Below are 22,231 nucleotides of genomic sequence, written 5' to 3' on the forward strand. Positions count from 1 at the left end.
CTACATTTAAGGAAAATATACCAATGGGTGTTTCTAGCTCTCATTTATCTGTAATTGTTTTTTGATGATAAGAATGAAGAATCAAATGCTATAAACTGCATGAGTTTTACTTAACTAATACCTAGCTATGAAAGCTTATATAGTCACTCACCTATTTAATATTAACTGAGTGACTACTATGTAATAAGTACAGTCAGTATATGGCACTGAGAAGTTCAAGTCAAATAAAGCATGATCTTTGTTTCCAGTTTACTGAGAAGAGTGGGATAAATGCTGAGATAGTATGCTCAAAACAGAGGGTTGAGAGGAAAGACATCTGAATGAAACTCTGACAAGAGAAAGCTTCTAAGAAGTAAAACATCCAGTGACTTTCGAAGGACAAGTAGGTGTGAAGTCAAGAGAAAGGACATTCTGGTAGAGGAGACACCAAGTGCAGATGCATAGGTGATGGAGGGAATGTGGAGGGGCGTGTGGATATGCAAAGATGTGATGGAGTATGAGACTTGAGACTGAGGAACGAGACCACAACAGACCACAAAGAATTAGAATAGGAAAATGATATCAGATCTGGTTATGAAAAATCATTCTGGCAACACTATGGAGTCTAGAGAGGAGGGGGAGTAAACTGGGGTAGTGGGGGGAGCTATTTACAGGAAACAAATGATGAGAACCTGACATAAAGTATGGTGGTGGGAGTGAACAGGAGAGGACAGATGCCAAATCTAATAGGAAGGTAGGAATCATTGGTCTTGGCGAATGAATGAATACTGGCAAGGAGTGGAAATGTCGGAGTTGAGGATGGAGGGGAACCTGCTGGCTTGGGCGACTGGTGGATACTGGTACCAGTCCCAATGTGAAGAACACAGGAGGAAGAACACAGTCAGCTATAATACAATTGACATCTTGAAAAATCAGCTCACAACCTCCAGTTGTATAAAAGGATGTATGTTTGAGCCCTCCATCTTCTCTACACTTGAAAATGCCAAAATAAAAAAATAACAAAATCTTTAAAAACACCTGTGACCTTTCTATTTCTGAAGTATAGTAGAAGTGATAACTTCATCCTCTTATGCCTTCAATTCTATCAGTAGAATTAACCACCATTAACTAGTTCGATGTAAGAGAAGAAAGCTTTTTGTCTACCAAAAGTAACGGCAAGTTTTGCTACCATTTATTGAATAATCTGCTCATTGAAATGGCAACTTTATTTTATATTTATTTCTCAAATACTGCAAGCAAAATTTCTGTCCTCTATGTTCTGTTACACTGATCTACTTGTTTATTTCTATGTCAGACAGTATTTTATTGATTTTAAATCAGGCTTTATAGTAAATGTTAATGTTTATTCTACTTTTCCAAAATTTCTCGGAATTCATTTACATTTATTCTTCCATATGAAGTTCATTCTGATTGGAATTGTATTAAATTAATCATTAATTTGGGGAGAATTAACATTTATATAAGGGTAAGGTTTTGCATCCAGGAACATATGTATCTATTTATTCATGTCTTATTTTATATCTTTAAAATGTTATTTTCTTTATATATGTTTTACAGCTTGTTAAATTTAGTCCTAGGTATTATATATTAGGTTGCTGCATAAATGCATTTCATTTTTTAGTGTTAAATTACTTATTGCTAGTATAACAAAAAGCTATTTTGTATATAAATACATATGTATATATATATACATATAGAAAATATATATGTGTGTATATACACACACACATACATATATGCCTACTACCTTATTAAATTTTCTTATAGGTTCTAATAGGTTTTTAGTGTAGTTTCTTGGAATTTCCAAATGCAAACACACCATTTATAAAAATTACATTTCTTTCCTTCTGTAATAAAATGTTATGGCATTTTAAGTTTTTTGTTTTTATTTTCTTACCAAAACCTCTATATTATCATATAGCAGAAACAATAGGAAGCATCTCTGGTTTGTTTGGATCTTAAAGACAATGTATTTAGTATTTTACCATTTAGTATAATGCTTAGTTTTAGTTTCTTGCCAAAACAATAACATTTTGAAAGCTTCCTTATATTCCCATATTAACATGAGTTTTTAAAAAATTGCTAATGGCTGCTTTATTTCACAAAATGTTCTTCTGTATCTATTGATATAATTATATAACGATATCCCTTTAAATTATATCTTAATTGGATAGTGGGCTGTCAAGATGTACCGAATGTATGCCCTACTTTTGTATTGCTGGGAATGCATCTATTCCTTTAACGCAGACAACAAGGTTTTATCATCATGAACAAGAAGCTTCATAAGACCAATGGTATTGGTATTTCATATTACTGTCAATATCTGAATCTAATTTATCAAAATCAGCAACAATAATAAGCATTTATTGAGTGTTTAATATATATCAGAAGCACTATTGAGAACTTCTTTTTTTTTGCCATTATAGTTACTTCCCACAAAGATCCATTGTTATACCCTATTTATAGAAAAAATTTGGGTCTTAAGGAAGTTAGGTCACTTGCTCAAGATTATATAGAGAGTGGAGCAGGATTCAAATCTAATTATAAAGACTTCAGAGTCCACGGTTTTATCTACTACATTATATCTAGAAAAAGTAAGCAATCCCTAAGTGGATCAAACATTTCATGAGCACATTAAAAAGGGTGCTATGGTCAAGGAAAGGACTGGAAACTTCTTCAAACACTTATCCAAGTCTACATAATTTGTACCATCCTTTGTACAGTGGGGCTCTGAGATTTATAACCACTTGCCCAAGTTCAAAAATCACATTTTAAATTGCTTTCAAAAATCCGTTTTGGCTTTGCCAGTGACATTTTCTATAAGTAAGACAAATTTTACTTGAATGAGAGTAAGATTTTGGATTCTTCAGTTTGATGATAGATCAGCTGCTATATCACTGGCTCATCTCACTCCATAACCCTATTTGTCAATTAGCAGCCCAGAATATCAGGAGTGACCCTATCAAAAGCCCATGAGAAAGAAATCCTTTCTCACAACATGCTACCTACATTTGTTTCTCAGTACATAAAATCTCATACGAACACTGTTACATCACCGAGGACTACATTTGTAAGCTCACTGGTTGTAAACCCTCAAATTGATATCTTTTACTTGGATGTTTTTTAACGGCATATCCTTGGCTATCATTATGGATTTTGTCAAAATAATAGTGAAACGAAAACAATTTCTACATTTGTTAAAAATAAAAAAATCCACAGCAGCCTTAATAACTAATAAACTACACTTAAAAGTATAAATAAATAAATAAACACAGTTTATAAAACTTTGCCTAATATTTTTAATCTAATAAGTATAGAAGTAAACTAGATTGTCTAGCTATCAGGTGCTAAAGTTACATTCTAGATGTAATATGATCTCTTTTGAATTAATGAGTTATTTGGAAGTAGTTTTTACATTTCCAAATATATTGGGTATCATATTAACTATTAGTTTAATTACATTGTTATCAATTAATATGTTTAGTGTGATCCAAGAACTTTAATATCCATTTCTTAATAGCCAAGTACTACATATTCTTTGGATGCTTAGAGCAAACATGTGATTCTCTAATTGTGTGCACATTTCAATCATGTCAGGTAAATAAATCTTCCCTATCCCTTCCTTCATTTTTTAATTTTTTCCATTTCTGAGAGAGATGTGTTAAAATCTCTGAATATAACATTGGCCTTTATATATAACTTTCAGTTTACAAAAATACAGAATAGACAGAGAAACAATATACCATAAGAAATAAGTAGACAAAAAACAAATATTAGGACTGCTGAAACTAGAGGACAAAAAACTCAGTCTTTTTAATAAATTAAAATAGGAAAAAAGAGACTATGGCAGATGTAAAGATTTAAGGGATATAAAACTACATGCATTATGCGGATTCTGGTTTATACAGATGATGTATAATTTTTTGAATCCATTGAAAAAAATTGAACATGATCAGGATATTATGTAAAATCATATTCTTCAAAAATAAAAAGGAAAATAATTGGAAAAAGTTTAGAAAACAGCATGTATTATATTTCTCGCTTTAGTTATAATTTATGTAATATATAAATATTTTATGTATGTATGACTATATATTTACACATGTGTATAAAGACAGAAATTAAAGGATATGTATTAGGGTGTTTAGAGTGATAATCTGAAAATCTGATAAGACTTTTTTGGTTTGTTGTCTATATTTTCTACTTACAATAATATATATTAATTACTTCTATAATGATAAAAGTGTATTCGAATGTCATGTGGCTTTGTAAATTTGTTGATAAAGATCTTTGCCTAATTTTCATTTGTTTAATATTTTTTCCTTGTTTTAAAAGTATACAGTTTAAATCTTTAAACAAGATCTGTAAGTCTCTTTAAAAAAAGGCAAATTCAGTTTTGTTCAATTTTAGAATTCCTCTCACCTAGAATTATTTTTCATTTTTTTCTAATTACTTTATTCTCTGTATTATGTTATATAAAATTTTATTTATTTTTATTTCTTCAGTGATTTAGAAATTATATAGTTTCTTTTTAAAAATGTTTTTTTTAAAAGCAATTCTTGGCTGGATATGCAATTTTACATACTGTTATTCTTTCATCAAATAATAGAAAAATTGGAGCTTTAGCCAATTTTTCTTATTTTCTTAACATTATCTAATCGATAAGTCTATCATCATAGGATATACTATACTGTTTATCTCTGAATCTGGCTCAAATTAAACTTTGATTAATTGTTCAGACTGTAAAATTCCAGATTTTTGAGTCTCCCATTTATATAACTTTTTCCTTTTCTTGACCTACTTTTTAATTTCAAGCTTAGTGCTCATATTTTTCATAACCTTTGGCCTCAAAATGATGCTAATACAAAGCTAAAATACAAGCTAACTCATGTTATGCAAACTTTTATTTTGATACAAGTATTCTCATCTTTGTCAATGACTCAGATGACACCAAAAAACATTTTGTTTCCTCTTGCTGTCATACTTTGTGGCTTAAAACAAGATACATTTATTATGTTACATTCCTGGAAGTCAGAACTTTAATATCAGTCTCAGTGAACTAAAATCAAGGTGTTAGCAGGGCCATATTCTTTTTGAGTTTATAGAGTTGATGTGTTTTCTTGCCTTTTCCAGCTTCTTCTAGTGATTGCCTATCTTCCTTGGCTCATGGCTCCACATCACTTCAACCCCTGCTTCTCTTGTCACATCTCTTTCTGTCACTCTGATCTTCTTGCCTCCCTCAAATAAGGACCCTTGTGAGTACATAGGGTCCACCTGGATAACACAGGGTGAGCCCCTCTCTCACTATCCTTAACTTATCATGTCTGCAAAATTTCTTTTGCCCTGTAAAATAACATATTAAAGGACATGGACATTTTGGGAGCCATTATTCAGCCTATACAACTCATACAATATTTTCCTTTCCCTTCCTCCTCCCTTTCTTCCTTCTTTATTTTTTTTTCTATTCTTCAATTTCTTGCAATTAGTCAACAACTTATTTTTCTCATTTCTCATTCTTCTGTGCAGAGATTTTCTACTTTTCAGACTCTATTTTTTTGAATGAGTATGAAAGTTTTAATACGCAATGTTCCTTCTTAATAGGTGGTCTCATTAGCTTAGATTTTATCATTACTCTGAAAATAAGCTTTATGTGTTCCTTCTCAAAGCCCTGTTCTCAGTGAATATCACATACTGTACAAGTTCCAAAACAGAAGTTTCTTCGTGGTTCACTTCCTCGATGAAATGAATTTGCAGTAATCCCATTCCATTCAACCGTTACCCGATCAGGCTAATAGGGCTAATTATTTCTTCGGGGTAGGAAATTCGAGACTGCTCCTAGGTTTATGGTTTTTGCTACATCACATTTGCATTTTCAAGAGTCTCTTCACTGCTAATTTGTGATAGTCAAGTTTCTTCAGTTTTACAGTAGAAGTTTAATTTTAAGTTACATCATTATTGTGCATAGCAATTTTTACCTGTTAATGTCAAAATTAGAAAAAATATAACAAAAAAAGGCAGCACAAACAGATCTCCAAGCTCAGTTTCCTGGAGGATCCTTTGCTGAACGTCATCACAAATTCTCTCACATCCTTATGTAAAACATTTACATAAAAACTTTGAGGAATTCTAATAATCTCGTCTTTTTTTAAAGCTGAAGTTTTGAGGCACAAAATAAATATTTTTAAAACTTCCCAGCTGTTACTAATAGCAAACATGCTTTCAGGGAACCCTGAACAAACAATGAGGTTTGCTCTATAATTATTTCAAAAAACATCCTAATTAAAAGGGCAATCTGTAAGGAATTGGAGTATTTCTCCAAGTTACTGTTGATCTTGCCATTGCTTAAGCCAATCCTAAAACGCAAGAGGAATTACAGAAGCCACAGAAAGAGAAGGAATTGCTTTTGGCTCTGCACAGACCACTGCCTCTGTTTAGCTGATTTGCAGGGCTCAGAGTTACTACCTAAGGAGTGGATCATGCCCTTGGAGTTCACCAGAGGACAGAAAGCAAGAGGAGAAAAGTTCTTCAACGATATGCACCTACAGAGGGCTGACACTGCAGTTCCCTTCCAATGCAGATTTCTTTGGCTATGGCAATAAGCCTCCCATTTCAGTTAGTTTCAAAATGATTGCTTCCTCCATATATACAATTTAAGAAAACTAAAATTTCTATATCAAAATTTTTATATCTGACTCTAGAATGTTTAGAATTCAAAGCTTGGCAACATGAGCCATACGAGTTTTGATAGAAGCCATTCATATCTTATTACGTGATTTAAACATTTACATGAATGAGATGAATTTTAAAGAAAATCTCCTTAGCTTAATATAGAAATATATATAATATATATATGGAGAGAGAGAGAGAGAACCCACAAACCTTCAGGCTGAGTATCTTTCTGGAGCTACTAGAAACCACTTCTGAGGCTGCCCAATTGTGCAAATATTAATTCCTATTGAGTTATACATTTTAATATTTGAATATGCAGTCAAAATGAGAAAAACAGGAGAGAGGAAGAGAAACTGAAATTAGTTTAGGGGAGTATCTCAGTTCAGAGATCATGAGTCAATAAACTGAGAAAACCTTAGGACCAAATATGTTTTATCCAATTAATTTCTTACAGCAAGTACAACACTGCTTTACAAAGCAAGTGAAACATATCTCTCCCACAATCATAGTTAAATGCCCTGAAACAGCTATTAGTTCCCATTATGTTTTAAAGGTGAATAATCTCAAATCATAATCCATAACAGCATTATGTGCTAGAAGTATCAATTCCCCTAGCTTTCTTCTATTAATTTTGTATTTAGACAGAATTGTCTAAGCAATTACAATCCAAATGAAGGAGTGGAAGGATGAGAAAAGAGGCAATATTTGAAATATGTTGAAATTTGTTAAGATAATTGACTGGTAAATGAGTAACATTTGGAAGAATGAGGATGCATTTTGAACTAATAGTGGCAGAAATAATTTTCCTAAAGGCATTCTTATCTACTATGCTGTCTCACAGACTTTCCCTGTAAACCTAGTTGACCCTCTTTTCCTAAAGTTTCTAGTTCAAGTACTATTTGTTTTCATGAAGTCTTTTCAATCAGTGCAGCCATTATCTGTTTATGCCTCAAGAGAGCTGGCTGTTCCTCTCTTTCACGTCTGTACTCCTCATGACTCGGCACACTACAGATTCTTAATTACATTTCATAATAACACCAATCAATACTCGAATAAGGACAAAGTAGGGAGGAATGCTGCATGCAAAAGAGGGACATTATTAAGCCAAGAGCATAGAAAAATTCAGACAAATCCAATTAAGCAGCATTGATTAAGACTACTCATGAGCATGGCATAGAGATTCTTGATTAAAATGGATAGATGAATTGGATCATATTAATATTGCATGCATATAAAAAGCCTGCAGTTAAGTAAACATTTTGTGCCATCCCAAGAGCTGTGTGTGCTATTGTATTTGGGTTTTACTTAGACTGTGAGTCATTTGGAGTGAGGAGAGAAAGAGCACATAAGTCAAGTGGAGAGTCTCATTCATCCTGGGTATTTTATAGGACCTTCAGCACCTCGGCTACATTTATTTTTACTCCTTCCAGTAAGAAATACAGTCCTTTAGGTTTGGATAAATCATATGACCTCATTTCTTAGAATCTGTTTGCCTTGGATTACTGTCTCTTATTGACACTGGATCAGTTCTAGAGCATTAGTGGAGGATCTGCCCTGATGACCTGCACTGGACACCGACTCATGAAACCTGGTCTTGAGTTTCAGCTCCACGGTCACTAGCTGAGTGCCGTGGTCAGGTTTGTTAAGCTTTCTTAGCTTAAGTTACTCTTCTTTAAAAGAAAAGATAAGAGGATAAAGGACAAGTATATAAATTTTAAAAGTCATTTCTCAAGTAAAATTTAAAAAAAGATAAAGCGTTTGTATAGCTGATCTTAACTGTCTTTTTATTCTTAAGATAAATGGATAACAACCTTAAGACATGAGGCCCAGCAATTCTGGTCTCCCTGCCTTAGTTCAGCCACCAACTGGGCTCTAATCTCAGATTGTCTGTTCTTGATTTTCCTTTTGCTTTGAGGGCTCTTGTCTGATTGTTCACATGGCTACTTCCTCACTGCCTTAAAGTCTGTGCTTATATTTTACCTAATCAGAGAGAGTTTCTCAATCCCTATATAAAGCAGTATTCTCTAATCATTCGTTATTCCTTCTTCCATGCTTCATTTTTCTTTAGAGCATTTATCACTATCTATCTCTATGTCAATAAATATACTCCTTGAGAGTAGGGACTTTATTTATTGCTTTACCTCTAGTATCTAAAATAATGCCTACACCAGTTATTGTGTGTGTGTGTGTGTGTGTGTGTGTGTGTGTGTGTGTGTGTATTTACCTTTAAGATGTGACACGTGTTGAATAAATAAATATATAAATTAATGTTCTCTAACATACTAGTGAAGGGCATATGAGTTTTGTAAAGTGTAACTGTACAGCTTCACAACTTCTCAATTTGTATTACCTAAGACAAGTTAAATAACATCTTTTGAGCGTCAAGTTACTTTTCCATAAAATCTTATATTATCTCTAGGGTTGTCCTAACCACGTTGGCCCATGTTCGCCGACTTTCAATACATTTTTTTATGTGTCAGCCAGAGTTATCTCTTCAAAATGCAAATATAATTAAGTCACTATTTAAAAAAATCCTTTAATGATTTGCTTAGGAAAAAGCACATTATTGCTTTAATGACATTTAATGACATTTAGGACAGAGTTCAAAATCCTTAATTTGGTCCTGCCAGACTTAGAGCCTGCTTATCTTACAGAACTCATCATATGTTATCTCTGTGCTTCAGTCTGAAGGGCTTTATTTTCCCCAGGTTCCTAACAGTGCCATGATCTCTTTTGACTTCAAACCTGCATTTGCATTTCTCCCTCAGTTTCTAATTTATGCTTTTGCATAGCTAATTCCTATTCATCCTTCAAGTCTCACATTAAATGCAAGTCTTCCGTATGTCTGTCTGCTTGCCTATCTATCTAGCAATCCATCCCATGTTGACAGATAGGATACTGCCAATATTCAACCACGTTCAAACTATAAAATGGCAATTTCTTATGACTTCACCTAGACTGTCTGTCTTTCTTGGCTACACTTTAAGTTTCATAAGGAAAGGGTCATGTCTTTCTTCTTATATTCTCAGACTAAGCACAGTGCCTAACGCTTAGTACGTTTCCTATCAATATTCTTTGAATTAATGTGCTGTCACATGACGTGATTATCATCTGGAAACAGCATTTGCTGATTATTTTGCTGCCACCAGAAATATTTTGTAAAACTGCATCTGTGACTATATTAAAATCATGAATGATGGTAAATTATTTAGAAAGAGAAGAAGAGAAAGATCAAGGAGGAGGAAAATGAGAAGGAAGAGTTTGAGAAAGAGGAAAAAAGGACAGACCTGAGAAAGGATGATGGAAGAAAACATAGGACACACATAAAAATGAGGAGGGAAGAAGGAAGGGAGAGAAAGGAGAGGAAAAGGAAGAAATATAGACTTTTCACCATCCAGCAATTTGAATTCTTCCAGTCTATCAATTAAGGAACAAGGTGATTTCACTGGCAGTTATTTAGGCAGCTGTCCTGTGCTATCACATTTTCAGTAGACATGTATTCTTTCTTTTAGCCATTTTTCTTGGTCCCAGTTTTGACTATCTAGCTTTAAATTTATAGATCATAACTTATTTCTTTTTTCAGGTGCCTCTCATTTTCAAGAATTTCTATCTTTCATTTTTAAGTCTAACTCTTTATAGTATATTTCTATTTTATTATTTAGATTTTTTTCTGTTGTTTCCATTAGACTTTTCTCTTGATTTTTATTTTCTTATTTAGTTATGATGTTTATATTTCAAGAAATATTTCTCATCTTCTAATTTTAAAAATTTTGCTTACACTCAAATTATTGATATGTGAATTTTATATGAATCTCAATATCTCAACCACAAATGCCTCCAACAACTATCAATGAAGCAAATAAGGCAGATTGCCTTTTATATAAAAATGAAGTGTCAAATAATAATGACCGTAACATAAACAAATCAAAAATACAAATTGCTGTTTTACAGAAGCATCATAAAAAAGAGAAGTTATGCACAGTAATTATATTTCATGATTATTATCAGAAATTGCAGCAATTTCTCTGAAGAAAATATTAAAGGTTAATTATTCAAAATAAAATGAATAGAAAAAACATCATTTTGAATTGTCTCAAAAAAAAAGTAACTTACTATGAGGATTAATTAAGCCATAGTTTATATTTATATGTCATTGTTGAAGACTGTATATTTATTAAGGGTATTTTTGGTTTTGTTTTTCATCTAAAGATATAGGAGGAATAAATACCTCCAATGTTGGAATTCATTAACTGTTTTAAGGGAGCCTTTGAAGCTGAAGTAAAAGAACAAGATGGAAATAAGAGTAATAATGACTGGGGAAAGGTCTTACCATCTAGATCATTCTCTGGGGTCTCCGCTGTATACCAGTTGGAAGGTGGTCCAGTGCCATTGACTGTCATGGCCGACACTTGAAAACTGTACTGACTTCCTTTCTCCAGTCCTATAAAAGAATTTTCCACAGAGAAAAAAAAATTACTGAATAACTAGTATTTCTAGCTGGGTTTCAAAAGTTTTAGTTAAATTTTAATGAAGTAGACGTGCTTTATGTTGTCTGTGATTGTTGTGGTAATTATTGTTATTTTGGCCAAAAGGGCAGAACTATGACAGCAAGAAATCAAATTATTTTTCATATATTTTCATTTATTTTTTTCCACTTTATAAAAATGTATCCCTGGAAATAGCCTAGGGGAGATACAGAATATAAAATTTGAATGATGAAAAAATAATCAAAAATAGCAAGGTTCATTTTTTCTCACAGTCCAGAAGAAGCCCACCTATAAATCAAGAACAGTCAATCTGAAAATTAATGTCTTCATCATCCATTCAAGGTCAGTGATCATGTTATCTTTGGGCCAAGAAAGAAGAATCCAAAGCTATTATATTTCAGCAGAAAACATTAGGGCTTTCGTCTTTCAATCCATCACAAGGCATACTTTGTTTTGCATTGCTTCCATAGTAGAACATGACAAAAGTCTATTTCTATGATAATTTAGACATATAATACCATACACAGGGATTATTTTAGAGTACACAGAGAGCACTGGTAGACAAGCTAGGCCCCATCGGTCATTAGTGTGATATGTACAAATTTTTTATGTAAACAATTTTGCTTTTAGCTAAATTGCAAAGTGGCTCATTAATGCGACAAATTATTGTAAAACAAACGACACCTGTTGAAAGATGACATGACTTTTTTGAGATACTGAGGACTCAATTTAAATTAAGTTTTTAAATCTCAAGGCACTGAACCACCTGAATAAAGACAAAAGTATAATCCTTTTTACTCCATTAATTTAAAATAAGACAAACATTTGGTGCCAAGGAAAATTCACAAAGAAAATAAACTACTGGAGAAATGAAGCTTATATTATGTACAACATTATGTATTTGTAGATTTCTTGCATAGGAGGAGGAGCAAACCTTGGTATTAAGGGGAATTACAGTTTACTACTAAGAGGAGACGATGTTCTAAGTGATGGTTAGAATGGACTCAGTGTCAAGGGACAGCTGCCTTCAATAAATAGCACTATTAGAGGAGACCATTTGATTAACTCGTCTACACACAGGTATCTATAACACAAAATGCCATCCTTTTAAGAGGCTTCTAATTTTATAAAATAGATCAAAGCTCCATGAAAACATGGACTGAAAATGGTGTTGGTTCTGTTGTTATTTTTGTTATTAGTGGTGTTTTGTATTTTTAATTTTATTAAATTTATTGGAGTGACACTGGCTAATAAAAATATATAGGTTTCAAGTGAACAATTTTACATCATCTGTATATTGCATTGTGTGTTCATCAAATATTTTTCTATCATCATATATTTGATCCTCTTTACTCTTTTCTACTTTCTGTGACTACCCCCCATCCCCCTTTCCCTCTGGTAACCACCATACTATTGTCTGTGTTTATGACTTTTTGTTTGTTTATATGTCTTATTCATTTGTTGCTTTCAGTTTTATAACCTGCATGGGAGTGAAATCATATGGTTCTTGACTTTTTCTGTCTGACTTATTTGTTTAACATGATATTCGCAAGATCCATCCACATTGTCGCAAATGACAGCATTTCATCTCTTCTTATGGCTGAGTAGTATTCCATTTTATATATGTAGCACATTTTCTTCATCCAAACATCTATCAAAGGACACTTTGGGTGTTTCCATGTCTTGGCTACAGTGAATAATGATGCAATGAACATAGGGTACATATATCTTTAAGAACAAATATTTTCACATTTTTCATGTAAATATCCAGAAGAGGGATTGCTGGGTCACTCTGTTCTTAATTTTTTGAGGAACCTCCATACTGTTTTCCATAGTGGCTGCACCAACTTACATTCTTATCAGTAGTACATGAGGGTTACTTTTTTTCCACAACCTCTCCAATCTTGTTATTATTTGTCTTGTTTATAACAGTCATTATAACAGGTGTAAGATGGTATCTCATTGTAGTTTTGATTTGCATTTCCCTAACAGCTAGTGAAGTTGAACACCTTTTCATATGTTAGTTAGCCATCTGTATATCTTCTTGGGAGAAGTGTCTGTTCAGGTCCTCTGCCCATTTTTTAATTGGATTTGTTGTTGTTGTTGCTGTTGTTGTTAAGTTACATGAGTTTTTATATATTTTAGATATTAACCCTTTATTGCAGGTGTTGTTTGTATATATCTTCTCCCATTCGGTTCGTTGCCTTTTTGTTTTGTTGATGGTTTCTTTTCCTATGAAAAAGCTTTTTAGTTTGATATATTCCAATTCATTTATTTTTGCTTTAACTTCCTTTATCTTTGAGGTCAAACTCACAAAATCCTCTCTAAGACCAAGGTCCATAAGTTTAGTACCTATGTTTTCTTCTAAGTATTTTATTATTTCAGATCTTATATTTAGGGCTTTGATCCATTTTGAGTTAATTTTTGCATATGATGACAAATAACAGTCTAGTTTCACTCTTTTGCATGCAGTTTTCCAGTGTTCCCATCATCATTTATTGAAGAGGCTTTCTACTCAGCACTGCATGTTTTTGGCTCCTTTTGTCAAAAATTATTTGCCCATATATATGTGGGTTTATTTGAGGTCTTTTCCTTCTGTTTTATTGGTTTGTATGTCTGTTTTTCTGCCAGTACCATGCTGTTTTGGATATTGTCACTTTGTAGTATAATTTGAAGTCAGGGAGTGTGATACCTCCAGCTCTTTTCTCTTAGGATTGCTTTGGCTATTCATGGTTTTTGTGATGCCATACAAATCCGATGATTTTTTGTTCTTTTTCTTTAAAAAAATGCCATTGGGAGAGAAAAGGTTCAAATAAACAAAACTAGAAATGAAAGAAAAGTTATGATGGACACCATAGAAATAGAAAGGGCCATACAAGAATACTATGAGATATTATATGCCACCAAATTCAATAATCTAAAAGAAATAAACAAGTCTTATAAACATATAACCTTCCTAGACTGAATCCTGAAGAACTGAAAAATCTAAATAGACTGATCAACAGTAAGGACATTGAAATGATCATCAAAAACCTCCTTACAAAATAAAAGTCCAGGTCTAGATGGCTTCGCTAGTGAATCCTGCCAAACATTCAAAGAAGATTGAATACCTATCCTTCTTATCCTTCTCAAATTCTTCCAAAAAATTGATTAAGGGACAATACTTATTAACTCATTCATGAGGCCAACATTACCTTGATAGCAAAATCTGGCAAGGATAACACAAAAAAAGAAAACTAAAGATGAATATCTCTTATGAATACAGATGCAAAAATCCTAAACAAAGTACTAGCCAAATGAATACAGCAATACATTAAAAAGATAATAAATCACTACAAGTGAGGTTCATTACAGGGGCGCAAGGATAGTTCAACATACACAAATCAATGTGATACACCACATTAACAAAATAAAGAATAAAAATCATTGATCATATCAATAGATGCAGAAAAAGCATCTGATAAGATACACATTCATTTATGATTAAACCCTCAGATAAAATGAGTTTAGAAGGAAAGTATCTCAACATAATAAAGGCCACATATGAAAAATTCTCAGCTAATCTCATACTCAATGTTGAAAAACTGAAAGTGCTTTCTCTGAGATCAGGAACAAGACAAGCATGTCCACTCTCGCCACTGTTATTCGACATAGTACTGGAAGTCCTAGCCAGAGCAATCAGGCAAGAGAAAGAAATAAAAGGCATCTAAATTGGGAATGAAGAATTAAAGTTATCATTTTTTTACAGAAGACATGATTCTTTATATAAAAAACTCTAAAGACTCCACAAAAAACCATTAGAAACAATAAACTAAATACAGTAAAATTGCAGGATACAAAATCAATGGACAAAAATCCATTGTGTTTCTAGACATTATCAATGAGATTTCAGAAAAATAAATGAAAAAATAATTCCTTTTGCAATTGCAACAACAACAACAACAACAACAACAAAATACTTAGGAATAAACTTAACAAATAATGTGAAGGACTTATACTTTGAAAACTATAAGACATTATTAAAAGAAATTGAAAAAGAAACAAAGAAATGGAACGATATTTCATGCTCATGAATGAAAAGAATTAACATAATTAAAATGGCCATATTACTCAAAGCTATATACAGATTTAATGCAATCTCCATCAAAATTCCTATTATTGGTGTTTTAACTGTATATCCACAGAGCCCACTACCATGCCCGGCACGTGGAAAGCACAGACATAAAACAACTGTTGCAAGGTAGACTAAAGCAATGCTTAACCTAAAGGGAATATTATGTTCAAATACAATATCTAACATCATCAGCAAGATGGCAAACACATATTTTTGAACAGAAGGACTTTGTTATGCTTCAAGTAGGTTTATGCTCATTTTGATTTATCCTTTGGTTAAGACAGCATTTATCTGATATTTGTTAACATTTGCACCTTTTCATAGGCACTGTTGTTGATACTGAGGTAGAGGGATTATAGAGCTCTTCCAAGAAATTAAAAACTAATAGGGAGAGAGCTTTGAAAAGAAATGCTTACTAATTCATTGCAGTTCATGACCTTCACAGTGGTCATATCTAAAACAGTTTTTGTCCATCAAAAATGCACTCTTTGTATTTGGTAGAAATTTAACTTTATTTTTTCTTTGAAATGGAGGGACAATTATGTCAATACCATCTCCAACAACTTATCTGAAATGTCATCTGTGATGGTTAGTTTTCTGTGTCAGCTAGACTAGGCTACAGTTCCCAGATGTTCAAGCAAACACTGTACTATGAAGCTATTTTGTAAATGTGACATGTCCATTTTCGGTTGATTTTAAGTAAGGTATATTATCCTAGATAGTCTGAGTAGAACCGATTCAATCAGGTGAAAGGCCTTAGGAGGAGAGCTGAAGATTCCTGAAGAAGAAATTTTACCTGTAACAGCAGCTTCAGCTCGAGAAGTCCAGCCCTTCTCTCCTGCTCTGTGGATTGTGGGATGACCAGGCCAGCCATCACAGTCACTTAAGCCAATTCCTTAAAATAAAACTCTTAGAATGTATCTCCTACGGTTCTGTTTCTCTCGTTGAACCTTGACTTTCATAACCATCTTATTGTATATAATACTTTGACATAAAAATGGAAATATTTTTGAATTCCTGTATTCTGTTCCATTGATTTGATTTTAAATCAATTCTGTGTGTGTAGAATTCACAAATTCTTAATAGAAGTTAATTAAAACATCTCATTATAAATTAGATATACAAACTTATACTAAAATTTTGTCAGATTTGGATTTATATATTTTGAATTCAGGATCTGTTACTATCATTAATTCAGTTTGAGTAAGACAAAGGTGTGCTAACAGCTTGAAGTTAACATCAGAAGGCAGTTTAGAGATCATTTATTTAGTGTTTCCTCAACGGGGTCTTGCTTGTCCAGCCCACAGTAGGGGGGCAGTCCTATCATCCTCTTTGTCACATCTGTATTAAAGTTATTTAGGTCACTCTGAAAGTCCTACCAAATTTCTTTGATGTATTATATTTAGTTTAATTTTAGCAAAAAAACTGCATTTTATTCTAGAAGATAGTCATGGACTATCACTACAAACACCTAGAAATGCTAGGTTAAGTACAAAACTTTTTAAAGTGTACATAGAATTCCAATATTAAAAGAGATCTTAATGTCTAGTGAAACAGCCCATCTAATGCTGGTCTTGTAAATAAAGCAGGAATACCTTCGGAATGAGAAATTCACCAGTGGAGGAAATTCACTTTCAATAATTTGGCTGGTTAGAAAGTTCTTACTTAGTTTGTGCCAAATCAGCTTCACCATATTATTGCCTACGGGTAAATCTTAGTTTTACACAGTGGCATAAAAAAAATTAAATTCCTCCTTCAAAATATCTTTACCCAATTCTTCTCATTCTAAATTCAGTGCCTCTGTACCAAATCTTTATCAATAGATTTAAACCTGGGTCCCTCGTCTATGTCTAAGTATGTGTAGAACGCAGTGATAAGAAGATATAGAAATTTTGCCTTTCAGAAATGAAGTCTGAAAATGATCTTTAGAATTTTAGGTTGCAGATATTCCTGCTTCTTTGCTGTGAGGGACACTTGTCTGGACAGGCTTTAGATGTACTGAGTGCTCTTCTAATCTCAATTTCCCATGTAAAGTAATTAGATAAGAGCTGCCTTTCCATCTTAGATTATTCTTTTGAGAATCAAATGACAAACTGCTTGTAAAAATTGTTGATGAAACTAAGCATTTAGTGGATATAAAGATAACTAATATTTGCAGGTTATTTTCTCTCTTAATTTTCAAATTCCCTCTGATTTGGGCATAGAATACATTATTACTTCACTTTAGAGATAAAAATATTATGGCTCAGAAAAAAATCAAGCAAGGACACCGTGTGGTGTTTTCATCACAATTTGGACCACTCCTGGGTGAATTCTTGGGGCTCTGCCCTACCTCCTGAGGAGCCCTAGAGAGGCGTATTGTTCTTGTCAAAGGCCCACCCAGCCTAGGCTGTGGATGTACAAGGGACAGCAGCAGCAAATGTGAAGCACTGTGAAATTAGGAAGGAATTTTTGTCTATTATGATTATATCCAGAACTGAATAATGGACAAGCAGACAGGACAGAATTGATGAATCTATTAATTTGGCAGTGGACTAACCTGAGAGATCAATAAAACCCCAAATTAAGTTTAAGGCAGAATTAGGTTGTTCTCTTCCTTGGAAAAAAATGTTACCTTGTTAAAAAGAGGAGGTATCTTCAAGAGTTACACCAAAGATCACCAGCAATATTTTGGCCCTCAGCACTGATAGCTGGTATGAAAGGTCTTCCAATGCTGCATGGATTGATTGATTTGCTCATTCATTCATTGAAGGTGGGGTAGAGGGAAGCCATCTGTAAACGAAACTGTTTTGTGTACGTATTTCTAAAAGGTGCTATCTGAGATGTGTTTTCTGAGTTGGACTGGTAGAAATATTAAATAGTATTTTTAAAATAAATTGGTTCAAAAGCATTGATTTGACCTTCTCTAAAGTTATTCAGCTTCTATAGCTGCAAAGCTAATCTTCACTTTTTATTATCTACAAGATATCTCTTACCATCCTTGCATAAACACACAACAATACATTTATTGCCTCTAGTAAGCAATACATTAACTACAGTTTAACAGTTAAGAGTATAGATTTTCAGTTCTGGAAGTATCAGATTTGAAGTTCCAAAACTTATTAGGTGTGTGACTTTGAAAAACTTACTAGACCTCTCTCTTTGCCTAAACTTACTAGACCTCTCTCTTTTCCTCATTAATAAAATGGGAATATGTAAACAAAAACTGTGATAAAGATTAAATTTGAAATATATAAAGCTTTTTTTTCTTAGCATGGAGATTTTTTTTCAGCTTTACTGAGGTAAATTTAATGTACTAAAAAATGTACAGTTTATATATATACTTTGAAAACTTTTGACATATGTAAACATTGTAATACCATTACCAAATCAAAGTAATCAACATATCTATGACATCCAAAAAACTCTCATGTCCTGTTGCTTTTTTTTTTAAAATGGTAAGAACACTTAGTGTGAAATACCTTCTTAACCAGTTTTTAAGTGCACAATACAATATCATTAACTATAGGCGCTATGTTGACAATCACTAGAACTTAATTCATTTTGTATAACAATCACTTTATATCCATTAAACAACTCGCCATTTCTGTTCCTCCTCTCCCCTGGCAACCAGCGATCTACATTCTGCTTCTGTGGGTTGGACTATTTTAGATATCTCATGTCAGTGGAATCATGCAGTATTCGTCCTTCTGTGAATGACATTCACTAAACATAATGTCCTTCAGGTCCACCCATTTTGTCTCAAACAGGAGGATTTTCTTCTTTTTAAAGGGTGAATAATATTCCATTGTATGTATATACCACATTTTAAAAATCCATTTATCTTGTCTATGGACATATGGGTTATCTCTGTGTCTTGGCTATTGTGAATAATGCTGCAATGAATATGGGAGTACAAGTATCTTCTGAGATCCTGATTTCAATTCTTTAGGATCTATACCTAGAAGTGGGATTGCTAGGTCATTGGAAGTTCTATTTTTAGTATCTTGAGGAACCTCTATACTGTTTTCAGCATAGTGGTTGTTGTAACAGTTGATATTAGTATTATTAGTGTTATAAATGTTAAAATTATTTTTAATATTAATATTATTTTACAGATTCATATAACAGCTAGAGTCGTTCATAATAAAGTGAGCTAAAGAAAACAACACTGTATAGTACGAGAAGCACAAAACTAGGAGTCGAATGCCTGTGATTTAGTTGGGATGGTCCCTTTAACTAGTGACAGAACTTAGGTCACTCTTCAGACCTCAGTTACCTCTTCTATAAAACTAGGGCTTTGGGTGAGATGAATGGTGCCGTTCATGCTGTTTAATTCCATCTCAACCTATAGTTAACTCTGTGTGTGTGTGTGTGTGTGTGTGTGTGTGTTTCCGAGCTGCTTCTAAGTATAATTTAATTCTAAAGAAAGTATGGTGTAGGCAGCAATGTTTTTCTTAGCTGTAAAAAAATTCTATTGTTGAAAGCAAATCGTCATCTGCCTGTTTCTATCCCCAATACTAAGTGCCTTTAAGCTCTGTAATTCTTCTGTTCTATGTCTAATTTCTTAGAACTTATGGCGAGACGGTGTATTATTCAAACAATATAATCTCCCTTTATTTCCCTAATGTTAACCTTGTTATAAAATTGCTAAGCTATTGTTTCAATTTTTCAGTCCATATAATACCAATGCGTGTTTATCATTATGTTTATTCTATATTGGCCATGAGACACAAGAAAACTCCTGAATTCAATTCCAAACAATCTTCCCTGAAGAGCACTCAAAAATTAGAAACAGTCCTTTAAAATTTAGTTGACGTGGGTTCCCACAATAAAACTGATAACAGCAATTTAAAATCCTTGTTATAACTCTGAATTACTTTGTTTTTGCAGATGCCTCATTATCCTAGCAAAACACATACAACAACAAACACCTGTCTAACAGATAAAGAATTGTATAAAAAAAAAATGTTTGAATTTCTACACCTGAATATTTATGTCATCCAAATGAAGCATTCTGGCATTTCCAATTTTCTAACAGCCAAATCAATATATCCATGTGTCTTATAGGTATTGAAAACATGGGGTCAAATCCTGTACATTTTAAAAGTTCTGAGGATTCATATAGAAAATCAATTACTTCTGCTTACTAAAAAGTGCATTAGCTACAAAATATTTCCTAGGGATAAGTCAAAACCACAGCCAATCTACCAGTGTGTGGTACTTCCCAGTTTCTCCGCACTTTGTACACTGAGACACTCCCACAAGATCTAGAAATGCAACAGACATGACTGAAGCCAGGTCACAGAGCGGTGGAGAGGAAGACAGAAGTTTTGTAAAACTTGCTTTTCATGTTTTAACGGTATGAATCTATTCTCTGGTTCTTTTTATTTCTTTAGTTTGAATTAAAAATGGAGTCTGTGACTTTTTTTGCAATAAGTATCAGATACAGTTGCAAATATAACTGTTCAGGTTATGTTTTCATTCCCAAATGCATTTTATAAGTATTGAAATGAAGAAAGAACAGTATGAATAAAGGCTTCCTATTTGGAGTCCAGATTTCTACAAATCTATGAAGATGGAAATAGGCGTTTGTAAGCTAGTCCAATAATAAGCTAATTAATTCATCCCATCTCTTTGCTTTTGGCTGGAATGATATTAAACCAGAGTGGTGATGGGTTATCTAATGCCGATTAGAAGCTCTAATTGTCACATATATTTTAGATGAATAAAAATGTAGGACTGAATTATTTATTTTTGAATAAAGTTTATTAGAGGTTACAATTAAAAATGATTGTCCTTGAGAGGAAAAACAATAAAAAGAATCTGTGGTGAGTTGAATACTGTCCCCTCAAACCTCATGCACAATTGGAACATCAGAATGTGACCTTCCTTGGAAAAAGGTTCCTTGCAGATATAATAAGCTCAAGATCTTGAGAAGAAATCATTCTGGGTTTATGGTGTGATCTATATCAATGACTGGTGTCCTTATAAAAAGAGAGGACACAGAGTCATACAGAGGAAGGTGATGGAAAGATAGAAGCAAAGATCTGAGCAAGGAAAAACCAAGGAATGTCAAGCATTGCCAGCAACCATCAGAGGTTAGAAGAGAGACGTGGAATGGATTCTCTTTCAGAGTCTCCAGAATCAACTCTGCTGATACACAGATTTTGGACTTTCAAATTCCTAAACTGAAATAATACAATTTTGTTGTTTTAAGCTACTATGTTTATGGTAATTTGTTACACAGCCCTAGAACTATTATAGGGTCTTTAATAGTAAAAAGGCTAATGCTTGCTGCTCTATATGGTTATTTTTTAAAATTATTATACCTTTGTAAAGAGAAAAATTCTAAAAATCTGTATAGATAGGGAAATTCTAAAAATTCTAAAAATCTGTATAGAATCTTGATTTGATAATACTGAGCTGAATGTGATAAATTCCATTTGCCAAGAACACTCACAAATACTAAACAATTCACACCAGCAAGTTTTTTTGGCCATGTGGCTACTCTTCCTTTATTTTCTGGACCACCCTCTTCTTAGCTGTTCAGTGGGCATACAGCTAGCTTTACTGGGAGGAACCTCGATTTTTGTAACTTTTCACTTTACACATGTAATTAAAAAATATTTTTTATTATTATTAAAGTAACAATTAGTATTAATATTTTGGTGTCTATATTATTATAAATATTTCCAATGCGTTGACATATTTTTGTTTATAAATACGGGCTTGCATACTAATAGTGATTTAACAGAGTTATTCATTTAATGTTTAAAATATTTAACATATAATTTAATATTTTTACATTACATTTTCAATAGATATGCAGTTTTCCATGATATGATTGTCTGAATTTTCTAGATAACTGCCTATAATTGGATAATTAGGGTCTTTTTTCTCATTATTTGCTATTAAAGTAACAGTGTAATGAACACGTTTACAGTTAAAAACTTTGCAAAAAATGTGGCTGCAGAATTGG

General features: G+C 32.9%; 1 protein-coding gene across 1 annotated transcript in view; it reads right to left on the reverse strand.

The window, feature by feature from the left end:
- Positions 1-22,231, reverse strand: part of DCC (DCC netrin 1 receptor) — a 983,855-nt gene that overhangs the window by 158,701 nt on the left and 802,923 nt on the right. Inside the window, exon 14 of the mRNA XM_039841340.1 lies at positions 11,000-11,110. Coding sequence (XP_039697274.1) covers positions 11,000-11,110 — 111 coding nt within the window. The remainder of the gene's footprint in view (positions 1-10,999; positions 11,111-22,231) is intronic.

The sequence above is a fragment of the Pteropus medius genome, unplaced genomic scaffold, assembly GCF_902729225.1.
Source record: "Pteropus medius unplaced genomic scaffold, Ma_sr-lr_union100, whole genome shotgun sequence".
In the NCBI taxonomy this organism is placed as follows: domain Eukaryota; kingdom Metazoa; phylum Chordata; class Mammalia; order Chiroptera; family Pteropodidae; genus Pteropus; species Pteropus medius.